Source organism: Mugil cephalus, chromosome 17 (assembly GCF_022458985.1).
Source record: "Mugil cephalus isolate CIBA_MC_2020 chromosome 17, CIBA_Mcephalus_1.1, whole genome shotgun sequence".
In the NCBI taxonomy this organism is placed as follows: domain Eukaryota; kingdom Metazoa; phylum Chordata; class Actinopteri; order Mugiliformes; family Mugilidae; genus Mugil; species Mugil cephalus.
The window spans coordinates 2330017-2357127 of NC_061786.1; the positions used below are offsets into that span (position 1 = coordinate 2330017).

The 27111-nt window shown below is 38.9% G+C and overlaps 1 protein-coding gene across 1 annotated transcript; it reads right to left on the reverse strand.

Moving 5' to 3' along the window:
• pals1a (protein associated with LIN7 1, MAGUK p55 family member a) lies at nucleotides 1-26428 on the reverse strand. The gene is made up of 17 exons (XM_047610424.1): nucleotides 26212-26428; nucleotides 13229-13527; nucleotides 10582-10759; nucleotides 9927-10027; nucleotides 8637-8744; nucleotides 7928-8005; nucleotides 7582-7722; nucleotides 6635-6796; nucleotides 6163-6240; nucleotides 5770-5953; nucleotides 5482-5553; nucleotides 4643-4714; nucleotides 4355-4522; nucleotides 4191-4280; nucleotides 2950-3062; nucleotides 2733-2843; nucleotides 1-2644 (listed from the first exon to the last, which is right to left on the reverse strand). The coding sequence occupies exons 2-17, from the start codon at nucleotides 13403-13405 to the stop codon at nucleotides 2468-2470; spliced, it is 2010 nt and encodes a 669-aa protein (XP_047466380.1). The 5' UTR covers nucleotides 13406-13527; nucleotides 26212-26428; the 3' UTR covers nucleotides 1-2467.
• Between the last annotated feature and the right edge of the window lie 683 nt (nucleotides 26429-27111).

Here is a 27111-nt window from a genome sequence, read left to right on the forward strand (position 1 = left end):
TTTACTATCAATCATCTATTTATTTATTCATTGTGAATATTGATACAAAATACATTTTATTTTCTCTCAGGAAGAAGTGACGTCTGATGAACAGGAAGTGGTGACAATTAACTTTCAGCATTCAACACAGTTAATTCCACTTAGCCCCACCTCCCTCTTTCTCCTGGACCAAGGGTGAGGGTGGGAGGGAGAGGGGGCGAAGCCTGCAAGCCTATCGGTGCATTCGCAACTTCATAAATCTATCTTCAATATTAAAAAATATATAAATGCTCTACACAGTGATGACAGCGATATAGTGTCAGGTCTACTTCAGGTCACAATAATACTTCATTGTCTTCAGGGACAGGCACACGCACACAAACACACTCACTGGCACACACACTAAATATTTAATGACTCACATGCATCACGTGCCGATCAGGAATACGACTACAACTTCTTTTTGCCTGCACACCCCTCAGGGCTGAGGCTCAAAGGTCTACTTAAATGTGGTCAGAGGGAACAGAAAGACTCAGCTGATAAAGTGATGTCACAACTAAGTCCGGAAAAACAGGACAAAAAAATGAGTTACCTTTGTAAAGAAGGATATCAAGTGCTGGGTCCTTTGTTTTAGTGTTTATTGCAATAGTGTGCTTTCTAACAGTCAGTCAGTCAGTCAGTCGGTCAGTCAGTCAGTGTTAAGAAGGCTGTAGTTTCAGGCCACCATTCCAGACTGCCCAGTACAGGGGTGGGGTACATCAGCAGCTAATGCACTGTGGTTGTGTATATAAGGAGAATGTGTGGGTGAGTGTTCTTCTTAGCAGTAAATGCAGTGGCTCATGTAGATACACTTCTACTAAACGTCAAAGAGTGTGTGTGAGTGGCCTCACTTGTACATGTTTCTGCCTGCAAAGTTCTTTAATAATAATAATAATAATAATAATGATAATAATAAAACAATATGAAGAAGCTTGAATTTAAACTCTAATGTTGACATTGATTCCTACGCGCTGTGAAAGGTATTTGCACGTCAAGATTTAAATAGGTTTTAATCATAGCGGCTGAAATGATCACAGCTCAAGGGAGCATCATAAAAGGCCCAGCATTTCTGAGAAAGAAAAACTACTACAGAAAAAAAAAAAAAGGTCTCAGTAATCCAGGTCCATGTTTTTGGAACTGTGATGGTGTCAACCAGATAAAAAAGATGGCAGATCAGTCAGCCACCATCTACATCCATTTTTGGATTTTCTCCCTTTCAGGACAGACAATACACACACACAAAAAATATATCTGCTTGTCATTATCAGTGACACCAGGTCAGTACGTTCTAGCAGAGTCTATACTCTTCACATTACAACAGTTATTAGGGCCAGTGTGAAGAAATACTCAAGTCTGAGATTTTGAGAAAACTTGTTCATGTTACGAGACTAAAGTTGGATTTATGTCAGCAATAAAGTTGTTTTTATGAAATGAACTATAGATTAGCATTCCGTCTATTTATGTTTTATTGAAATCCAATTTGATAATTTCATATTACAAGAAGTTACATTAAGACTAAAATGTTTATGTACAGTGTGTCATGGTAAGAATGAATTAGGATGTTGAGATAAAATCATGTTTTCTGAGAAACAGAAAGGTAATAAATACGTAGTTCCAGTCCTCATTTTAATATTACACACTGACATTATGATTAAGGTCTGGGAAATATAATATTTTAAGATAATGTTTGTGTCGAATTAATTCCTGGCAGACAAATGAACCATATCATAGCTTTTAGAATGCTGCAATGAAATGAGGCCAGTAGACGTAAACATGTTTAGAGGCAGCGACTGGATTAAAGATTGGACTCAGAGAGAAGATAGGTCAAAGTTCACAGCATCATTAAAGTCAGTGGACTTCAGACAGACAAGCCAGGCAGAATAACTGTTAAGTTAGTATTACTAACCAGTATCTAATAATGATAAGTGACATAGTAGTCCAAACTTAAGTGCAATCTACCCCATCTCATCACAGTGCACCAGAACCGCGTTACATCTTCTAAAATGTTCCCACTTCTATTAAAGTTCCCACTTGTGATGTTACATTTGGCTTTCAAATAACACATAAAGTATTTTTATTATTAAAATCCTATTAGTCTAATATACATGTATCATATTTTCCGGAACATTTCAACTTTATCTGATAACATGATTTGTGTTTTAAAGCAAATTACTTTTTCCTGTTAAAATGACAACTTATCATAATAGATCATAATATCACGAGAATAAACTTATATATGTTCACATAGAAATATTGCAACTTCATTCTCATAATATTACAAGTTCTCAAAATCTCCGATTTGTTTTTTTCTTAATATAAACCCTCGGCACAGCACACGGTGTAAAAAACACCATCCAGTTTGTCAAATCTGTAGAGGTATAGCCTCCACGGGCTCCATGTGTCCCTCTGTGAAAAATGAGTTGGATTGATGGAGATACATAGAGAGTTTTCAGCGAAGCCAGGAGCAGGGCACCCACTGAGGTTCAGTGTCCAGTTTGTTGATGAGTCGTAGCAGCTCGTTGTAGGCTTTGTCCTGGTCTGTGTTCACGATGACGGCATCAAACAGGTGACCGGAGCACTGCTCCATCTCCCGAGCCTTCTCTATGATGTCCCGCAGCTCCTCAGGCTGTACACAACACACACAGTATTTTAGAGATAGAAACACGGGCAACATTCGACTTTGATTAAGTGTAATTTGACAGTGTAAACAGAACCTTGGGGTTCTTGTTGTCTTTAGCCAACATCGCTCGAAGTCTTTCCTGGGAAGGCGGAGCTATGAAGATGATGTAAGGCTTTAAGTCTGAACTCCTCAGTATCTTCAGAGCCTGCAAAACAAACCCACCACACCCTTAGGATTTAACCAAGCCTGACTCCAGACCTTGACCTGTCGTAGAAACCATTTTGACTTCTGCTCAGTCTGTGTGTACCAACCTGTGTGTGGAGACAAAGCACACAGATCTTTCCAGTGTTGATGACCTGCCTCACCGAGTCCGTGCTCGTCCCATACATGTTCTTCTCAAACTCTCCTGATTCAATCAGTTTCCCTGGGAAGAACACAACAGAGAAACAGAGCAGTTTGACAAACTGACTACACCACAAACACAAAACTCATTATAAAGTGTGTGTGTGTTGTTTTTTTTTTTTTTTAATAAAAACACTGCATATACTGTTGAGTTCTAATCAAAAAAAATCCTCCATCGTCCCCAATTCCTTGCACATGATCTCCACAGCTTTCAGTCAGTATAGTATAAACACATGTACATCACCTTAAGCATTCTGTTTCTGATTTCTGTTGAGACAACTACATGCTCAGAAGATTGTGAGTCTGAAGTAAGGAAATAAGATAAAGTCGATGAACTCTGACTTAAGCAGGTCTAGTTTGGACTGTAACTGCAGATGAACTTAAGTGTATATCAGCTAAACTACATTTTAAAGACGACACTGCAGGAATCTGCTAAACAGACATTTATCCTCCAGAGACATTAGAGAAATATCTGTCGTTGGTACTAAAGTAAGTGCAGAGGCAGATTTAGGTATGGGCGCCCAGGACAGCACGGCCGCTCTGGGAGGAAAAAAAATGCACGTGTTGCCAGTTAGATATGATTTCTTGGTGGGTTGAAGTGGGTGCTCCACAACTGTCTGATGAGAAGACACATCTCAGTTACAGGCATGGGAGATGCAGACAGGAGCTGATGTTTTACTGCTCAGAGAGGGGACCAGGATCCTAAAGGTTGCTTCAACAGAACTTCATGGCCACCTTCAGGAATCAAGCATTCCTGCAGTGACAGTGATTTAAATGCCGTCGTTCTTATGAACAGCATTTAAATTAGAATACAAGAAACAAGATTCTCTTGTCTGATGAATCAAAAATAACAGGCATATCATTTGAGGTTCCCAGGAAGAATGGGGTGACCTGAGCTAATTCAACCTTGAAACTCCTGTAAGTCAGAGATTACGTTTATAAAAATAATAATTAAAATAATGAGTAAAATGTGAAGGGTTCAAAGTATACTGTATGAGTAAAGTCATGACACCACAATATTTTCTAGCTGATTTAAAACTGCAAAGTGAAGAGTAAAGCCTGTTCATTCAAAGCTCTACAAAGAAAAAAACAGGAAATGTCTGACAATGACTGAATGATGACAAAACTTAATTTGACGTGAAGTTTTTACCAGATGCAAGTTCTGCCTCAAAAGTCTGACGAGAAACAAAGTGGTAGTCTCGACCGCTCAGTTCCCCTTCTCGACGGCTCCGTGTCGTGTCTACAAAACACACAGGTTAGTTGGGGCACAAACATGTGACATTGTGATTGTTGTGTGTGTTTAAAGATTCTTACGAGGTACAGCTACAGCAAACCGTTCTGACTGGCTGTTGAGCAGTCTCTGTCTTAGCTCTGATTGACCACAGCCAGTTGGACCAATCAGTGCAATTGGCCGCTTCCTATTGGCCGGCTGGTGGTACAGAGCCATCTCCTCATAGGTGAGAATTTCCTCATTATCAAGATCTGGATCAATAGAGATGACACATTACACAAGTCAGTATTTAGTTAAAAAAGAAAACATAGAAAACAAGACAAGTGATGATGCTGAAAGAAGGATGAGCCATACAGGTGAACAGGACATACCATCATTCCTGTGAGCGTTGTACAGCAGCTTCTTTCTCTTCCTCTTGTTCTTCTTTGCACACCACAGTTTCCCTGTAGACAAAAAACTGATGCTTTACCTAATTGACTTACATCAAGAGGAAAGAAGACGATGTTGATACACAGCTCAGCCACAACATCACATCACCATCATGTGGATGTTACTTAGACATGTCACACCTACAGGTAGGTTTGTGTGTGTGCGCCTGACACAGACACACACTCAAAAACACTTTAGGAATAATTTAAAAAGTATGAAGAACAGCACAAGGTGTTGACCTGGCCTCCAAATTCACTATGTTATGACAGATTGGTGTATACTCGAGCAACACTCAAGACATCAGCCAACAAATTAAAGCTTGGTCGCAAATTGCTTTTCTAAATGGACAATCTCCAAAGCTGCGGCAAAATGGCTTATGGACAGCAAAGTGGCAGTGCTGGAGTGGCCAACAAAGCCCTGACCTTAATCCAATACAAAATTAGTGGGCAGAACTGAGAAAGCGTGTGAAAGCAAAGAGCCATATAAACCTGACTGGGTTACATCAGTTCTGTTAGGAATGGACTAACATTCCTGCAACGTACTGTACTGAGCTTGTGTAGGGCTTTCTGAAGTATGTGAAGTTAAATCATTTAAAGACTGCTGCCACATACAGAGTGTATGTAAATGTTTGACCCACTGGCAATGTGATGAAAGAAATAAAAGCTGAAATAAATCCTTCTCTTTCACATGCTCATAATAAAGAAGTGATCATAACTGACCCATGTCAGGTATTCGATATTATTTTCAGTAATACGATTATATACATGGGTGTAGAACTGACCAGACTTCTCTGGCTCCTTGTCTTCTTCTATGGTCTGCTTCATGGCCTCTCTCTGTTGCTGGAAACTCTTCCCTGAGGAGGAAATGAGAGAATATGAGAAAAAACACACAGCAGTCTTATCATCATATTACTCTGCACTGCAGAATGGAACACATTTTTAACTGTGGTGCGTGACAGCCAGTCACCAACCACCCAGTGCATGTGCCCGCAGATTACAAATTCTTCACATGCTACATAAAGACACATTATTAAAAAAAGACTGACCCAGTCACAGACAGAATGCAGTACCTGGTACGAGGCCAGCTAGTGGCTGATTATCCTCATCTCCGTCCCTGTAAGCCTGCCACCAGTTGGGGTCTGACTGGCTGATAATATGGAGAATATCTCCTTTTTGGAAGGATAAGCCCAACTCTCTGCACGGCACATAGGGGTCATCTGAAGGGTCATAGTCAAAATGTGCCTTCACATGGACCTGAAGAAAAGAAGATGAGAAAAGATCAATTTTCACATCAGACACATTTTCTAAAGGATGAAAAAACTTATATTTTCTACCTTTACTGTTGTTTAATTTGACCTGAATAAGGTGATTTGTAGTCACTTGAATGTAGAGTTTATGAACCATTTAATATTACTTAAAATAGTCAGCATCTACAAATAAAAGACAACCTGTTGAGAACTTACCACAGTCTCTTTGACAGGAGGGGGTTTGCTCTGAGAACTGGGAATTAACACAAAGGTCAGGAGGCCATGCATGTCTGCCTGTTTGGGTTACACACAAAAGCACATGATGTTAGAGGAAAAGACATGCATTCATTTAACTCTAACTGTCTACTGCTATTAGCTACAATAATGTCACTGGCCTCACATTCATATTCTGCTTATGTATGTGCCCGTCTGTCTGTAGAAAGATTTCCATGGAACGTTACAAGTGTGCAGTTGATATTATAATGAAGGCCAGGTTTACAGTGGACGTGCCCCTAGTACTGTGATTCCACCAGTTTACATCTAACTCACAGACAACAATAATGTGTTTGGACTGAAATAAACCATACAGAAGAAATAAATGAGTAGGACTAAACTACTGCTAATCAAATTGTCTGTATTACTCCTGTAGATACATCAAAAGAGTGAGTAAAATAATGTATATACTTACAAGAATGTCAAAGACTTGGTTGACATCTTTCCCTCTGATCTCTATGCCGTTAATCTCCAGTATTTCATCGCCTTCAGACAAAAGTCCACTGCGCTCTGCTGCCCCACCACGAACAATGCGACTAATCACAACACTGTCCATTTCATTACGAACAGTTGCTCCCTAAAGAACACAAACAGAAGCACAGTGAGATAATGCACAAAAAGACAGAGCATTGCCTGACTTATTTACAGTGCATGTTTTACTGTTAAATAGACTCAGGGAAAGACTTTCAGCTGTTATTTTATCCCTGAGTCAAGACATGATTCTGAGTCAGACATAACTTTAATGGAACGGTCTTGGATTTTCAGTGTAAATATATTTCATTTTTGTTCAAAAGAAAAGGGATAGTGGATACCCACTGAAGGTCCAAATTGGACAGATCCCTTATCTATGCCACAAAACCCACGAAAAAACTATCTCTAAGACATTCATTTGGTTTTTTTTTGTATAGAGTGATGTTTAGAGAGTGTCTAGTCCAGAATATCACAGGACCTTGGAGAACCTCGGTGTCTGAGACAGGTTTGTTGGGAAGTGGTTCTTACTGGAACGTGTTATCCAGAGGGAAGACATAATATCTAAGAAGTTTTGACCTTAACCCAAAAGCAGTCTTGATATAGTATCCAATGCGTAAAGTCTGTTTCAACTGAAGTCATTTAACAGCAAAAGGTAAAAATTGGTTGGTCACAGAATGATCAAAAAAGACCAATTATTACCTGACTTCATTATTTATTATTATTAACCACAGTGGTTAATTTTGTGATCTGGAGTATTACACCACATTTACTGTTCCTACTAGTAAATTAGGTTAGAATTGCTCTGTACAGTGTCTGTATATTGTCTTCCTTTGCCTCGGTTTTGAATGACTAAAAGACAGTATGGGCATGTGTGTTATTTTTTGGACTTACCAGTGGTATGTCTTGGGCCTTCTCAATGCGAACTATTTTAACAGTCTCGCCTCCCCACTGAGTTAGTGTTTCTCCTTGGGCAGGCAGCGGCTCAGACTTCATTTCTCCCTCTGCTACACTGTCATGGGCCAGGAGCAAGGACTGCAAAACACACAAACACAGCTCAGATATGCAACTGGATCGGTTACTGTCACTAAGGGATTGTTCTTTTTCTTGCTGCTAGTACAACAGGCTGGTAGCAGTTACAGTTAGGGTCACTGTTAATATTACTACTAGGGTAAGTCGGGGAAATAAAAGTAACGTCCCTTGAATTGATGGAAACTCCACTGTGTGTGTGTGTCTCTACCTGGATGTGTGTGTTTGACAGCAGGCTGTGGAGTTCCAGTCCTTCTTTAGTGTGACTTGACTGTATGAGATTTCTGACCTGAAACCATCAACAAAACAAGGCGTCAGAACAAGAAGAGATAGAGTATACTTCTGACTAGATTCTAATATAGTCACACTCAAATGTTTGTGATAAGAGAAAAGATAATTAAACTTAAACTTGTCGTTAATTTAAAAGTGAGTCAGGATTTAAAGTTGTTATAATCTATACTGGGCAGAAGAAGAGAAGTTGTGAACTAGTCTTTACAGAAATGTTTTGGCTACTTAAAATAATCCAACCCTTTGTAGCTGTTTTCATTTTTTCCATTTCTTTTCCACTTTGTTAACAGTGACAAAGAAACATGCTTCTCGGAGTCTAGGAATACAGTGTGAAACAAAGCTTTTCTTTTTTGGAGCCAAATGCAGGGCAGGGGGCGGAGATGCCAACGTGGAGCAGAAATAATGAGCGGCTTTTAATGAGACTCCACTGAAATGGGCCATGAATAGCTCTGACAGCTAGTCAACTCAACACCGTGGCAGAAAATAATTGCAACGCTGATCATACCAGTGTCATGGATGTGGGCTACAATTCTAGTGACTTCACATGGTTACACTGTCTATGGCCACAGTGCAACAAGGATTGTCAAAAACAAAGTTTTGAAATGAAATAAATGTGGATATACACGTGTTACCTCCATGGCCAGCGGCAGTGCCTGATCTGTGTGTGGGTATGGAGGAGAGGGTCGGTGCATGCTGGCGGCCACCGCATTATGGATCTTCAGTGCTGACTGGAAATCAGACTGCAGGAAGAAATAAGAAAAGATAACAACAGGTCCTATCAGGTTCCACTCCACCAGAGTCCACACATTTACTATAGTTTAAAAAAAAGAGTCCACACATTTACTATAATTTAAAAGAAAAAAGTAATAGCAATTTAAATCTAACATTCTGCTAAATATTTTTACTTTTTCTATTGGCTTTTTTAAACTACAGCAGTCCACATGGTCTTTCTTTTGCTTCAGTACTTAGTAGTACTTAAGACACATCTGGACACTACACTCAAAAAATATAGTTTAACAGGGGCTGTGAATGTGAGTTGAAGAACAAGCAGTAGTGACACAGGAAATGCACACAGAGTCGTCATGAAGCACATATTTTTGTCAAGCTGTCCTGCCACAATGAAACATCAAAGTAATATAAATTAATCTCTTTGTCCTTTCTCAATTGGGAAACAAACAATATCAAGTGAGAGGCATCCCAGCATTAGTGAGATGTTCAGATCTTGGAATGATGACACCACAGATGTCAACAACAACATCAGACTTTATATCAGTGGTTTAAAGTGGGAGTGGTAATTATACAAGTGGCTCCATTAATATAGGCATATTCCTTCAGACACCCGGAAGATAAAGAGGAAGATCAGTTTACACGTATTTGACAGGTCAATGCATTATGAGAAAAGCCAACCTAGGTAAAACATTTCTGTTCAATAACATGGCACCAATCTCATTCTGAACACAGCCTTGTTTTCCTTCTCAGAAAAACATAGAACGTGAACACACCCTTTTTAAGTGTCAGAGCTGGCAAACAGCTGTGAGGACGTCTGGTCATGATAAAGGTCACAATGTTCCAAAGGCTGAACTATTTGTTAGCTTTGAGATTAAAAACATTCAGTTAAGAGGATGTACACTCTCAGTCAAGCGTTTGGACACACTTTCTCAGTGAACTGAATGAGAAAGTATGTCCAGACTTTTGACTGGTTCAAATGACTGTACATCAGTAGCTTCAATTACACAAATATTGATAGCCTGCAGTCTCCTCTCCTCCTTCTCCACAGCCCCTGTTGTGGGAGAGCTACAGCTCAGACAACAGTGATGACACTGCTGTGATTTTGAAAATCTCTTAAGCCTCTGAGAATCTTGAAAAAGCCAACATTTACACACTGACCCAAGGCTCTCTTCATTTAATTCCTTTTATATTACCTTGTTTAGTAGTGCAAGAACCAGTTCTATGTCATTCTGACTCTGCTGGTCAGACAGGAACCCCCGGACCTGCTTTAGTGACAGCAACAACTCCTCCAACTCTGCAAGAAACACACAGTTACTCACATTAATAAGCTGTGCCGGCCTTACAAATGTTGACTTTTACAAAGAGATGAGTCTGCAGAAAAAGCTCAAAATCACACTTGTTTCAAATGATCAAAGGGTGATTCCAGGACACAGCCTTCGTATCCTGGCTCCAGATTAATGTGTTTGTGAGAGACTGCTTCTCATTTCCTACTTAACACTTAAGTTCTACAGTGTGTGTTCCCTTTGTGGGGCGTGTGTGCTTGTGTGTGTGTAAACATTGCCACCCCACAAACAAAGTTTTAATTAAGTCACCCTCAAGTGCCTCTCATGTTCTTTCTCTCCCTCCCTGAGGAATTCCCTCCCTGAGACATGTCTTCCTTACATTCCTTTTCCTACCAACTTCCTCCCATCCCATCTCATACCTTATTTTCTTCCTCTCCTCTATCCTTCCTTTCTGAAATGTGTCAACCATTCTCTAGTATTCAGCATCTTTGATCTGTAGTATCCCTGTCAAATATTCACAGAAATGATCAGCTGTTTAACCGACAGTGTTGTGTGTGAGTTTTACCCAGCAGTGCTTGTGTGTGTTGGCTGCTGGACGGTGGCTGCTGTGGTATGTATGTATCTTGCAGGAATGTGGGGTTGTCAATCCCGATGTGGGGATTCTGGGAGAGCTTCCTGAGCCTGAGTGAGGCATTCAGATCTAGCTGCCGGCCCTCCTCCTCTCTACGACGCCGGAGGTCCTCCTGATTAACAAAAGCAAATAAATGCATCACACAAACAAAAACTAATTATTTTAGTTACTGATTTTTGTTTTACCTATAACATATCATGTTCATGTGAGTCATTTATAATCATGCTGCCACCTGCATATTAAATCATGATGAAATACTGTTGATTATGCGATTATGACGTAATACTGCTGAAGTGATTATGATGATGCCATGATGATGTCAGGGCGTGTTAACTCTATTTATAGACGTCACCTCATTTATTTTTAACCCGAGAGTGTCTGGACCACACGGGTGGTGGCTATGTCTGTTGTCTAGTAGTAGTAGGATCTGTCTTGTTACTGTTTTGTCTGTAGTTTAGACCTGTGTTTGGGGTATACTGTATATTTTGAATCCTACTATTTTGTCTTGTTTGGGATGTTTGATGTTTGTGATACGAAAATCAATAAAAACACTTTGATTATTATTTATAGACGTCACCTCAGCACAGGTAAGAAGGCAGGTGTGTTTGGCTAGCGAGTGGAAGGGCAAAATATTTTTCAACCACATTTTGAGATAAAGCAGATGAGTTTTATTTATTTTGCTGTTGCTGTTATGCAACACAAGAAAGTATTATTGTGACACTACGAGAATGAATGCGTGTTGATTTACTGACAGCTCCTACAGTTACCAAGATTATGTTATTGCTGTTTTCAAGTTTTTATGGCTAGTGTGACAAAACACATGTTTTTTTTAGGTTAATCTTAAATGTGCAGATTCTGTTCGGTTCGTTTGGGATGGTGTGAACAAACAGAATCGATCTTGATCACACTGAATATGTATGAATTACAGAACTGGTGCAACTGTTAAAAAAAAAAAATTAAAGTAAAAAGTTAGCAAAGGTATAACATTAGAGTTACTCCAAATGATACTATTACATTAGTTATTGTTACATTTGTTAAACATTAAAATTTTTAATGTCGCTGCTAGTTTTTCCTATAAAGGGCACTGGTCAAAAGGTCAGTGAGGTAAAAAGAAAGAGCTAAATACAAATAAAGAATTATTGGAGAAAGTTAACATCTCTGTTCATCAGCCTACAATATTAAGTCCATTACGTATGGTGTCCATGACCAAATACCACAGAGGAAGAAGCTACTATGCATTCACCAAGCAGTCACGTTTTACTTTATATCTGCCTCTGTCCGGATATTATTTATCAGTACATTACTGTAATAAAAGACACATTCCTTTAAACCAAATAAAATGTTTTATTTACGACTTTCATGACAAAAATAAAAATGAAATGATGAAGCTCTTCTTTGCATGTGTACGCATTTGCAGCATTTATGAAAGGCGTGATTACAGTGCAGCCGTTTAACATGGCAACGAGAGGTACTGTTTGGGCTGATTGGCTGATAGGTTGCTGATTCAAGAAGCAGACTGCCATCGCCTCTTCCATTCATATATCATTAATCTCTTTTATATACACTTTATGTTACTAATGAGTAGCAACTTTCATCATTTCTCAGTGTGAGAAACGTCATGTGGTGTATGAACTTATTGAAATGCATGTACACAAAAATATATACCAGTATTCGGTATGAAGTGGTTTACCGCCCAGCACTAGCAAATGTATTCCTTGTGAAATTGCACTCAATAGTAAAATTTTATTTATTTGTTAGAATTAATATCTACAATTAACTGGAATTTAGAATAGACATGCTAGGGCTTCACCAAACTTGTGAAATGGTGTAAACGTATGTAGCAGAGCACCTCCTCCTTCTGTCTGCCATGTTTACAGGTGTGCGCTTTGTAGACATCACAACTATTTCTGTATATTTTTTCATAATGCTAATTCTGTAAAGTTTTAGATAAAACTTTTTATTTTTATTTTACTTTAATCTAATCTCACTTTATTTTATCTTTCTTGTGTTTACTTCTATATGCAACGAAGCTACGGTGACAAAGTAATTTCCCTCGTGGATCATTAAGGTCTGTCTAAATCTAAGTCTAAGTCTAAGTCTAAGTCTAAGTCTGTGGCTGAGGGGTTGATTTTAATCACATTCTATTTAGAGCAGAAAAGTGGGTATTATAAACTATACTGCAGCAAGAAGTAAGTCTTTCGAAAACATACAGTTCAGTACCAGAGAAGTGAGAATTTATTTATTTATTTTTTGGCTTTTATTGGATAGCAAAGCAGAGAATGACAGGAAATGGGGAGGCAGAGAAGTGGGGGATGACATGTAGAAAGGGCTGCTCAGTTCGAGATTCGAACCTCTACACATGGGATGGGTGCTCTACCCACTGAGCTAAACACCACCCCAAGCTTTTAAATGTACTTTGTCGGGTAAGACCATGTCTGTCTAATACTGGTAAGTGACTATGACATAACATACTGCTCTGTTATACAATGTTTGTCTCTTTCCATGATGTTTTTACACTGATTAAAAAAGCAACTTTACAGCAAGTGAGCAGTAATCCAGTAACAACTGTGTGTGTACTCACCTGGTGTTGTCGTATCTTCTCCAGCTGTGCAGATCGCCGGAGAGGCAATGTTCGACTCCCTAAATCTCCTGGACAGTCAACAGCCATTTCCCGGTGATGTTGTCCTCCCCTTAGCTCTTCGTCTCCTCCTCCTCCTCCCTCGCCAGCAACATGGCCGTTCAAATGGGAGGTTGTCATCTCTCACACACGTGTTGGGCCAAGTTTGAGTTGTTTCCTCAGGTGTGTGGGTTATATTATCACGTTGTTATTGGAAGTTTAGGAGGGCAGCTCAGTAAACAGGGCAGCCATGTTACCATCACCTGTAGTAAATATAAATAATAAAGACAGGTGTCGTTAACGATTACAAACCGAGGTAAATTAACAAACCCAGGCTTCTTATATATGTACATACACACATGAAAATACGGTGATATCTCTTCAACAAGGACCAACTACAGAGACAAACACAGGGCACATACACTTCATTTTGACATAAAACTCATTGTGTGTACACAACTATTACTATGAGTATTAAATGTGAAGAATTGGTTCCTGTGGACAATTGCATAAATAATTTTAGCATTCATTTTTATTTTCTGACCTTCACGGTCCGTCTGTTTCTTACCACAGCCATATTTTGTGATGTCACCATGTTCCTACAGTTCCATTAAGTACCATTATAAATTGTACATTGTAATGTAACAAACAATTTTTTGTAATACCCATTTTTATATATTTTGTTGGTATTGTGCTCACATGATTTTGAAAAAAGAAAACTAAATTGCTGCACAAAGACACCATATGCGACTTTGGTTTTCAAATGCCTCTCCAGCCAGAAAGCTGACAGTCTAACGAGCTGTCTAGTCAGCGCCAGTTTCCAGTTGTGCAGATGAACAACTGGATTAGTGACTCTCTCTTTCTGTCTTTCTACATTCTCTACCATGCTGTCAAGCTCTCCATTTTCTCATTTTGTCATGCATTTTCCCTTCCAACCATTTCCAAACATAGTGCTGGGGACCACACAGCTGCTGACAAAGCCGTCGTCATGGTTATTTGTGTCAAGTGGGGGTCTGTTATGATGTCATATCTGAACTACTGAAGAGGGAGAGAGAGAGAGAGGAGCATGTGATAGAACATGATCATGTTGTGCCGCAATACTAGTCTACCAGTCAGTTATGCCGTCAATTACGTCCCACATTGGTAGTCTGTACAATGATGGGACAGAGAGAGAGTGGCAGAGAGAGAGAGAGACAGAGAGAGACAGAGAGAGAGAATAAACAAGGTAAGAGATAGATGAATGCCTTATCTTCCAGTACCACAATTCAGCTATGTGTTGATATGCTATCTGTTACAAGCAGGCATGTGTGCACACACACACACACACACACACACACACACACACACACACACACACACACACACAGGTCCCATGATGCAGCAGTGAGGAATGCCATACTGCCCTGGGAACAAAATTCCACTGATGGGGGAAGGGCGTGTGTGGATGTGGGTGAGTATAGTGTGTGCATATATTAGGCGTGTGCGAAGCATCTGGTTTCAAAACAGGTGTAAAAATCAAGGTGTTTTTTGAGTTAGACTTCTAATTTACTGTTAATATCTAGATATGTACGTGTTAAAACAAGTATTGTTTAATTAGCCTTTATAATGATTATGGATGTATATGCAGTATTGGTTGATGATTTGTATTAAATGCAGCAAATAAAAGTGATTTAGGCTGACTTGGAGAGCCAGATGACTGTGAGGATGATTTGGTGCTGGTGGGAGACAAAAGTGGTGACTGTGACTCAGTAGGTAGAGCGATTAGCGCTTCGATACCCGGAATGTACCACATGTCGAAGTGTCCTTGAGCAAGACACTGAATCTCCAGCAGCTCCCAGTGTATTGCACTGGTGTGTGAATGTGTATGTGCTTGTGTGAGCAAATGGGTAGATGTAGATTTACTAATAATTGTTTCAGTTATTGTTTTACTGTCTTTATTGTATTACTTATTTTATTGTTAAGCACTTTGTGATGTTTTTATCTGTGAAAGGTGCTATACAAATAAAGTGTATTATTATTATTATTATTATTATTATCATTATCATCCACATCATTATTATTATTACTATTATTATTATTATTATTATTATTATTATTATTATGTGTCCGCGACTGCTTTAAGCACCAATAGGCAGAAAAGCGCTATATAAAAGAAAGACCATTTACAATTTACTGTTACCAATAGACAATAGTCTGAATTACTGAGCTAACAGATAAATGCTAATGTGAGAGAACCTGCCTGCAGACGTCTCAAAATTAATGTAATGTAACAGAATAATCTCCCGGACAAAATCTGCTCCCCAAAAGTTATATGCTGCCTCAGCAACCTAGTTAAGGTAAAAAACAAAACAAAAATGTATTCAACAAAAGTAGTGATGCACTAATAACCTCCTTGGTTAGTAGAGTTCTCACCCTGAATACAAATCATTTTAAAAACTATTTGTTTGAAATTAGTATTGTAAAAAACACTTTATTTGTGCCTTTCCACCCCTAGTGTGTGTGTGTGTATACACACATTATAGCACATACACAAGTACATCTAGTAAACTTTATCCAGGTAGCTTTGAGGACAGCTATTTGCTTAAGATGGAAGCATTGCAGGGTGACTGTGCTCCCTGCTGTGACGATGACTATTCATTCCATTCAAGCACAGATAAAAAGTGTTTGGGGCCACCATGGACCACAATCCTGTAGCACTTGCCAGCTTTCTCAGCTCAACTGCCTTATTGTTACACCAGCTGCCTTTATCGTGTCTTCTGGTGTGTGTTCCCTGTACAATAATCGTACCTTTGGGGTTTCTAAATTTTGTGATATTCCTGAACACAATGAGACCAAGTTTACTATGTTTGACCTAAACCAGGGATTGTTCAGCCTCCAACATTCACTTTAGGCTTGCACAAAATATATTTGAACTGCCCTGTAAGGTTTATGAAACAACACTTTTTTAATTTGCTGCTGACAAACTGCATTTAACTCCTATTTGACCACGGAGTATTAGTTCCAGGACAAATCCCGTATAATTGTCTAGACTAGGGTTGGGCTACTGAACAATGCCAGGTCAATGCCTGATAGTCATCATGATGTTAATCCCGGCATTGTGACACCCCCACCCAGCTGCCCGATCAAAGACAAGTGCACAGTTCCCTATTGGCTTCTCAATCACTTTTGTTGATTTATTTTGCTACTCTGTACAGACTGTGCTACTGTAGATGAATCATATGCCAATTTCATAAACATTACCCATTACCCACATGATATGCAGTGAATGTGACTGCTGTTATGGAACACACATAAAGAAAACAGACAGAACAAAGTATATGAAATGTCACTGTAATATTCCATAGAACAGACTTTGGCGTATATGTGCACTGTAAGAAAGGTCCCATACTATACATTTTTTCAACAATTTCACATAGGTGTCAGAGGTGTCATCATTGTTTTGAAAAAGTGTAATACCCCAAATTCAGCCTTGGTCCTGAATTCCAGCAAGTCAAAGAATCACTGTGGTGAGCTGTACTGAGAACAGGCTGCTTCTGTGTCTGTACCTTTAAATGCTAATGACCAACTGTCCAATCGTACCATGGGCTAATGTTAACGGTTACACTGTCATTCAACCAGTTTGAACCAGAATCTGACTCAGAATTAGAGGTTCCTGAAGAAGCTCAGACTCTGTGGCTGCAGCAGCACATTTCTGAATGGTTAGTTAAAAATATTGTGCGTCTGAATATGCAGTGTTTCCTCTACATTCATTTAGGAGTGGCGGGCCGCCATTCTTTTTTTTTTCATAGTTGCAAATACACCACCGCCGCATGTGTACACCTTCACAGCAGAGTCCTGTTGGGTGGGGTACTCAGTACTAAGGTAAAAAACAGATAACTATCTTACTCAGTATCCACTCTTTGGAAGGGCATTACAACGTTAATTACTCGCGAGAGCGTGGCCTTGAAAGTGACATCACTTCAAGCACCCAGGCACCAGGTCAGAAAGTCACAGGAGTGTGATCTTGGAAAAAAGAAAAGGGCAGCGACTTACTGAAGAAAAGGTAAAGTTATTATTAAAGTTATAGCTAGACATTCGCAAAATATTGATGGCCAGCTAACGTTACGTAACATATTGGTAGCTTAAGCCTAACAGACTGTATCATTGAAGAAGCTTCAGCTTAAAAACAAGTTTTGGTCGACTCCCATAAAGACTGATCTCTGAAGGGCAGAGATTTTTATTAGTTTTTCAATCAAACAAATCAAATGTGTTGTTACAGGATTATTAATGGAGGCGCATAGGTGAACAGCGATTTATAGAGCTTGTATAGCGATCTCCCACACTTTTTTAATGATCATGGCAGCGAGGAAAACAGGAGATTTGGCGGCAGATATCGGACTCTGTACAGGACATAGTGATTTATTCTAATGTCAGCAGCGTTTTGACAGAGTGACGATTTACAGATCTATTCTTCAGGTCATCAACAAACTGCAATGTTATCTGCAATGTACATGATGACATATGAGGGAGTAAAAAAAACAGGAACGCAGCTCTCACAGTGGGAGGTCAGACCCGGGACTTTAACTGATGTGAAAGTGCAACAAAGGTGGGTCGACCCGGGTCCGAAAATGCCCGAGATTTTCGATGTGAAAGCGGTATAATTGATAGCATTAAGCTGATATCTACATGCCATGATGTAACTGCTGACTGCATTGTGAGATGAGCTTGTGGAAATATTTCTTTAAGAGGAGAAAGGCCCCCGATGAAGATGGCACTAGTCAGGTATCATTAGCCTTTTACTGACTCATAAATGGTTAGATAAAAAATTGTGTTCACACTTGTAATCATTCTATAGCTCTTCTATAAAAAACCTAGAATTCATTGTTCTGAGCCTGGGTGCTGACTTTGCCACTGATTCTACAGCTCCATCCATTATTTTTATTTAAAAAGACATTTCAACTGGCCATTCAATAAATAGGTTGTAAAAGTAAAATCTGCAGTCATTTGTTTACGCTGCCACAGCTCCCTGCAGAGCCTGCCCCCGCTGCTGAAGAAAATCCTAGAGGAAACACTGATATGTTACTTAGTTTGTCCATATGTGCTGTTACAGTTACTTCCATGTAGGGGTGGGAAAAAACATTGCAATTCTTCCGATACAATATCAATTTTGAATGTCTTAATATTGATTTTAACAGAAAAAGAAAAATTCATGTTTTTGGGCTCAACTGAATTAATATTGTTTGTTTGATTCAGTTTATCCAGTGAATTATCACTGTCATCTGATGTATAAATATACAACTTGTATTTTAAGCTGTATTTAAAAACTTCTCAGTGAACTATGTAGAATATTGCAGTAGATCGCAATATCAAAATGTATCGTATCGTGACTCAAGTATTGTGATACATATCGCATCGTGAAGTCCTTGCTGCTGCTGACTGTAAGGGTAATTGTTATGGTTAGAACAACCCATACACTTTCTTAGTTTTTAAATTCACACATGCAAAACTTCAGGAAGTTTTGTTGGTACATTTCCAGCAAAAATCAAACCGATCCACTGGGTCTTCAGAGGCTCAGACAACGAGAGTAAAAACAGACTTCTGTGCTCACTGATGCAGCCAACAGCAGTGCAACGGCCGTGCTTCACTTGTACCTTTGTCAAGTGTGTTTGCGAGGGTTTGCGAATAATTTTAGAGGCTGGCTCACCTATCCGGTAGGCGGGTTTTTTTTTAAATGACTTTGAATTAATAAAAATAAATAAAATATTTTAATAAATAAAAATACCAATGTGCTTGCTAAAAATTGTAGCATTTTTTTTTCTTGTTTTCCAAAAAGTTTTAAATATGACTTAGGCAAATATGCTGTTAGGCTAACTATATTAAACAACACTCAATAAATTTATTTATTTTTTTTCCAGAAGTAACACGATAACAACAAATAGGTACAACATGGCAACATCTATATGCTATGAGGAATGCAATATAGCGTAATGATACAAACTGGGTCACTGTAACTCATTCATTCATTCATTTCTAACCGGCTGGCCTTAGACAGATGGGTCCCTCCATATGAGCTGGGTTCTGCTCAAGGTTTCTTCCTGTTAAAAGTAAGTTTTTCTTTGCCACCGTCGCCCTCAGGTTTACTCTGGAGGTGGCAGGCTGGTTTTTGTAAAGCATCTTGAGACAATTTGTATTCTTATTGGCGCTATATAAATAAAGTTGAATTGAATTGAATTGAATTCAAGCAGGAAAAGAAACAGCACATTTATCTGAATTAGTATGAACCTCGAATTTGGAGTCCTGGTTTTGAACATTTGTGGTGCAGCATAATAAACCAAACAGAAAGGCATAGTTGGGAGTAAGATAAGAAAAGCCTCTATGAATCTGCAGGAAAGGAAATTTTGTTTATCTAAGATCGGATTAGGACTCAGATCGGCTGATATTGAACATTCAAAGACCAGTATCAGATCAGCGGCCAAACAAACTTGATCAAGACATCCTTAGTATGTAGCCCACAGACCACATTTCTGGAGTAGCTAAGACTAGACAAACCAGAAATAATGGATGCTCGACTGACCTGTACAATGTTGCACCGACCACACACTCTCAGTTGCAAGCATCCAATAATTTTTATACACAGCCTATTTAACAGAAGTCTCTAGTTTATGACAGAATTGACACGATTACTGTAGTGTCAGCCTTAGCATACCACGTTGCTAACTATGTACATCAGTCTTATGATACGATTCTCCTCACTAGGGTGGCGGGGGTTGCTGGAGCCTATCCCAGCTGTAATCGGGCGAGCGTACATCAGTCATAAGGTGTATTTTCAGTACAATGCATTGAACCATGGCTTTTTCATGTTCATGTTGGTGACAAATACACATACTGTTACACTCCTAGTTTCACCTCCTACCTAAATGCAAATAATATCAAAGGATTGCAAGTTACTGGGAAAAATAAACAAATAGAAAAATAAAAATAAACCAAAAGCAATGACACAACCACTGTGAACACCGGAGGAGAAACACACCTACTTAGAAATTCACTATCTGGAACAAACTAGTAAAATCTATCATCCAAATTTAATAGGGGAGTTGTGTAAAATAGACTGAAGGTTCAATTAAACCACTGGTAATAAAAGCTAAACAAAGAACAAGAGACCTCAGACATCATGGACATTACATTTAGCCTTCTATCCATATGTTGCATCGATTACTGCTTTACTGTATTACTCCTACCAGGTCTGCATTAGCTTACTAGATTTTTACAAAACCAACTCATTACATGCTTGTCACCAAACATAAAGTGTCCCAGTTATATTGTATGTCTATACTATTGTGTAGTAGGTTAAAATTAAAACAACATACTAACCCTGCTTAGAATGTGTTTGCTTTGAAAGGATTTCTACATGGGAGTTTCGTGATGCCAGAAAAACTCAAATCAGAGTCAAGTCAATGTAAATATCTATGTGTGTGTACAACATTAACAGACTTTAGTTTACTGAACTTGTTGACATTTACATCTACCCATTAGTGTGTAAGCCTGTTGTAAAGATGTTGAAACTATTTTGTATCACCGTAATCTGTTTGATAAGGTAAAGTTGAAACTTAATATTACCGGTTAAACTGTAATAAGAGATTAACAGGGTTTTCTATACCATATATAGGCTAATGTTGACATAGCCTGTTACCTAACTAAACTAGTCAGAACCAGAATGAACGCAAACTAATGTACATTAACATAACAATGACATGACTTAAGTATATAAAGCCAGTGCACTGTCTCTGCTGTCCACTGTGCGTTTGCTTTGAATAAAAGAAAATCACATCAAAGCAGAACAGCTATGAAAACAAGGGATTTAACTGGCTGGATGTTATACTGCTTTACACAAACAGGTCATATCCATCCATATCCAACGTACCATGTCCCTCTCAATGGTGTGTCTAAGTACTTTAAGTCACACTATCTGAATCAAACAATTGGTTTTACTTGGTAAAATGCGTTTTGCACATATTCAGAAAGTTGGCCTTTAAATTAATTCAAAGTGGTTCAATCATTCACCTGTTCAGTGTTAGGTAATGATTGATGATGAAACATCAACGGCTGAGAGTTGTTCTGTCTGTACATGTAAATGACGCCACTACAAGCCTGTGCTAAACTGGTTGAATTGGTTCTAAAGTTTGGTCCTCATGTTCTAATGATGAAGAGCGCCAACAGACACAAATTCACGACCTACTTTGAGTGGTGATACATATATTCTTACCGAAAGCTCTCTTTGAAGATCAGTGTTTCTGGCTCAATGTACTGTTTTTGCTGGGGAAAGGATCGGGCAGTGTTTGGTTTTGAGTCCAGTCTGGCCAGAAAAGCCTGTATTATAGCAGATGAAGATCTGCAGCTGCTTCCCACTGTCTGCAGACCCTTAACTTACTCAAACAAGCCTTTATCTGCTTTATCTGCACACAACTAAAGGGCACGGGGATGATAAGCTACACTAAAACCGCAAAGACCCTCTCCATCACACACACCTCCATCTGCCACCACAGCTCACCATGAGTCAGAGGCAAGGCTACGTAAAACAAAAAGAGCTTCCTATCGATGGTTGGAAAACAGTGCAAAATCTCAAGTGATTCCCTTTTTACTCTTCAAAGCTACAGTTCATCTCCTTGAGCCACCAGTCTGTTTACCAGCTAGACAGTATTTCCTGCCTACTCAGTATAAATCCTGCATTCCTTTTGCATTGGCTTCCCTCTGCAGCACCTGGTTTTGTCCTTGCCAAGTGAGAATTTGGTGGTAAAAGTCAAGCACATGCTGTATCTGAACATTACTTCAAATGAACAATATATACAATGTTATTATGAACTCATAATACATTTCATTACATTTGTGTTAAATGCAGTGATTTACCTATTTAAAGGAAGACCTGTCGTTCACAGAGGATTCATTGAAATTATATAACAAATCAAATTAGTCAATCAAATGGACATTACTTTGTTACTATGCAAATAAAAGTCCACTCATATCACTCTAAGCTCTGACCTTTGATCTTTTGGTAGCCTTGGATGGCACTATGCTCTTAGATTGGTAAAAAGTTATTTGAGAAAACAATTCCTAGCTGCTTCTTTAGTACTTCTGTTTTCCTTCCATTTTATTTTCTATATCAAAGAGGAGATTTGACTTAATGCCAACTACAAGCTGGAGATAACCAAATGTGTCTGATTTGATTTCAAATACATTCAACTACATGCAAGTACAAACAAAATGGAAGAAAGGACAAGACACACAAAATGAAGACATAGATACGACAATGGGAACATCAAGTAATCCACAAAAGACACAGCACGAGATAATGCAGAACTATCACGTCAACTGAGGGCTGTTTATTCAGTGAAGACACAAGATTTTCTTCTTCTGAAGGTAAATGAAACACAATGTGTCCATCTACACCATAAGGCCCAATGTTTTATTCTTAGTTCTGGCAAAGTGCAGTTACAACAAGTACAAATTCTATAAGTAGTTGAGGTTACATCTGTAAAACCATGCAAACAGTTGAATTACAACACACAGTTCTAATCAACTTTGTCGATGTTCTGTTAATTTACACAATTTTCAGTATGACCAAAACGAATATGTTGGGCAAATTCACTCCTATTAGCAATTGCTGGTGAAATCCAGTACAGATAGTACCGCAAAACAAGATTACTTCAATACGGATGTAAGTAGAAAAGCAGCCTAACTCTGTACTAAAGTGAATGGAAAACAAAAAGAAACCAAGAATCTATTCTGAACCAAACTTTAGTGCTATTTTTTTTTACAGTACAAACTCACGCTGTGCACTCAAACATGGTGCTGCCTCAACATGTAAAAGCACCACAAAATATTAAAAGAAGCACATTGCAGGTTAGAACTGACCTCTTAACTTCAGCTGAGGGGGAAATCATCTTGTGGAATGACTCAAAATGCAAACAGTCAAGACTTTGGACATGGCAGAAATTCTACACATCATCAAGCAGTCAGAGTACAGATCAATGAGGCCATTAATAAGGCGCAACGCACACTGCATTGGAAATAACAAAAATTAACTACTTTTGAACAACTATTGAAAACCAGATGATACTATGTGACACAAAGAATAAGCAAAGCAGTGTGTCTGTGCCTGCGTGTGTGTGTACAATGAATGTCATCGGGAGTAGAAGCAGAGCCGACTGTTATCTTGCATTTAACAGTTCACACTAAAACACACACACACAAGCACACACTAGCATTCAAAAAAAGACTGTACCACCCTGTACCAGACGTAGGGAAACAAGTGAAAAGGAGGAAGAGTGAAGAAAATACGGACATAGATTTAAGAGGTTTGATGTTAGCTGTGGTGTCCCCAATTAGCGATGATCAACAGCAGTGACAGATCACACTAACCACGGTCTTTAAAAAGCTGTGACGTGTTTTTTAACAATGAAGTAACATTGCAAGAAATAGCTATGGAAGCACAGTTGTTTGTATTAATAACAGATACAAGTTCTGTTTACTGTTTGTTTTCTGAAATATCTGTCCACCCCATTCTTCAGAAATATAAGGGTATGGAGCTGCTCTAATTTTGCTGAGAGCTTCGATCATATCTAGCTGGATGACACTGGCGGCCCAGTGGAAGTCTAACACTGATTTGGGGACACATTTTGATTTGGTAGGCGCCTAACTTTGTGTCCCAATCAGGTCAGAGAACCGGAGTGAAAGCGAGAGAGGGAGCAAGAGAGAATTCCAGAGAACAGAGGACTTCTGTATTTTACTGGCCTATGGCCCAATGTGCCTGTCCTCACCTCTCTGCTTCACCAACTCACGCTGTGTGCACGGAAAGTCAGCTTGGACCCTGTCACCATAGCAACGTGACCTCATACCTGGCAGTAGAGCCCATCTAAAGGTCAGTTCAGAGTTTTGGACAATCAGAGTCAACTACATGCACCTGCAGTTCGGTGGTTAGGACTAGGAAGGTGTATCTGCAGTTTGCGATATATAATTTATAATCCCATAGATCACAAATAAGGCTGGATAAGTGCTTTCAAAACAAATTGGGATTATTAAATAGCAACAATATATGTACTTCAATACTTGCAAAATATTATTTGTTAGGTAGGCTCAAAATCAGACCTAACAGATCTGTGTATGTACAATCTTCATGTTATGGAAAAGAGAAGCAACATACACACTCTCATACCTGAACCCAAACAAACTACAAAAATACAGAAACATCTGAGCTGCAATTTGCCTGTAAAATAGAGCTGATGTATGTTTCTGTTTGGTATTAGGCAGTGCAGAAAGGTTCATGTATAACAAAACCACCTGGAATTCAATAAAAGAACAAACATGCAAAGTAACCTATTTCATAACAACATCATTATACAAATTGGCATTTTTTCTCTTCGTACTTGGTATAACAACACAGGCCAGGTATTCTAGCCGGTGGTGCTGAGATATGTACACATGTGGCGCTGAACTATGACATGACTATCCCAGGGAAACTGCCAGTGCAGCATAGTGTTATCTTCTAATTCAGCCTACTGCCTCAGGAAGCATTCACTGACATTGGGTGATTTCAGTGACACTACCACTCAAGAATACGCACTTTGTGAGTGACAATATAGCCATTAGGTAAAATATTTCTCCTCCTCTGTAATATAGTTGTATCAGAGTAAGACTTGATAGGCTTGATAGGCAAAACACCGAAAAATGTTAGAAAGAGAATGCGTCACGAAGCATCCTCTAGCCCACAGGTGCTAAAAGCGGTCTACCGGAGGGTCTACTCTGGCCTGCAAAGTGCAAAAATTACACAGCAGATGGCAGTTTTTCAATGAAAATAACTGCTATCTGTAATTTGTCTACTGTTTTAGAAAGAGAAGTGGACAGAACACAACACTGAGACCCAGGACTAAACAGCAGACAGCAATGTGCCCAAATGACACTTATGTTTCTTAAGACATTTCATTTTTTAAAGGATAATTTATTAAATGTAAACATTCTCCTAATTTACTTGTTCTTGTTTGCACTAAAACAAATGGGGGGAAAAAAAACCTGGAGTTGTCGTTAAAAGCTTATTATGCTGTTATCTTACTGGTTTGTCCCACTCGAGATCAAATTGTGCTGAATGTGGCCCTCGAACTAAATTGAGATTGACCCTCCTGCTCCAGCCATTAACACGCTCTTCGATGGTTTGGTGCGGGATGTTGTCATAGGCCAAGCTTACACCGTCCAAACAATATGTCTGTTACATGTTTGCTCTTTTACCTCGCCGATAAGCGGCAGGTCATCGAAATTCCCAAGAGGCCAGTCATTCCGGTTCATATTTATAAACTAAGTGTATGTTTGTTGTGTTAGCCAGTCACTACAGCTCACAGTAAATGTATGATTTAAACGTTAGCGCTGACAACGACTTTTTACAGCAAGCAGGAACTATCCAGTTACTTGACATTAGTAAACCCAGCACTGTACGTAATAGCAATGTACCTCTTGTAGGTGTATAATTACTAAGCGCAATGGTGTGATTAAAAATACTGTAATATTAGCTAACGCAACGGTATGAAAACAACATACTAACAAAACAAAACTCTAACATGTTCCTCCAATGTAAATGTAAATAATTACACGACTTCAGCACGTCATTTATCCATTTTTTCTTAACTCCGCACTAAACGTTGGAGGGAGGGGTGACAGCGTCGGTCAACTACTATCAAAGTAACCCATTAGTAGCTGAGCTACTAATGGGTTAATGTTGTCAGTTTTCGGTAGAAAAGCTGCGTTTTCCTTTGACAAGAACAGTTTATGTCAGGTGAGTGAGTAGCCATCGTCGTAGAAACGTACTTTATTTAAGAAACGGGTTCGCTACACATACTATTATCGGGCTAGTGTTAGCTGCTAACTGCGGCACCTGTTGATAACAAAGCCACTTCAGACCAGAGCGAAACTACTGCAACACTTACCTCTGCTACCGAGCCGTCCACGTAGTCCCCTTTAACCGCGAGACCCAACTGGGAACTCGGAACTAAGCCCGCCCGTTTAATCCAATCAGCGTAATTCAGGTTTTTATTCTTTCAATTCGCAGTTTCACCGTGAAAGACTTGTTGCTCGTTTTTCGGACACAGCGGCAGAGACGTCTCTCTCCTCCTCCACCACCTCCTCCTCTCAGACTGTCACTTCCAACCCCAGACAGGGGGAGGAGACAACACGCCACCAGCTACATAAAACGAGGGCGCCGATTGGATAAGAGGACGAAAGGAATCTTCCCCGAAGCCAATCAAAAGCGCTGCTACATGCAACGCATGAGCGCCGCGGAAGGGAAGTAGAACTACATGTAGTATAATATACAGTCTATGTGTAGTACCGAATTTGTATTTAAAAAGTAATTTTTAACAAATGTGAGCAGAAACAAAAAATAAAACATTCGGAAATGATTTCGGTTAACTAGTCTTTAGAGTATTTTTTAAATTATTTTTATAACTCTTTTTTTGTTTAATATAAATTTTATTTTAATTATATTTAACATCACAGCTTATCAAAGTCCATCCCGTATTTTAGAATAAAGAGGTCAATACATTTTTTTTGTTTCACTACCAAAACAGTAACTATAGTAGCTGTTCACATCCCTCTTGTACAATTCAGAGACAAACATATTTCATTAATGATTTGTTTTATAAATCACTATCACAGATAATTGGAGAAAATGTGACTTGCCCAAACAGAAGTTACAGAATAATCAAGAGTATTTTTATTAATTCATCTTCAGTTTCAATAATATCATTACAGAAAAAACATCCTCTTTATTATATTTATACAGTAGTAGTAGAATGCTGTGTCATTGCTTCATTACAAGTGCTGGTCAT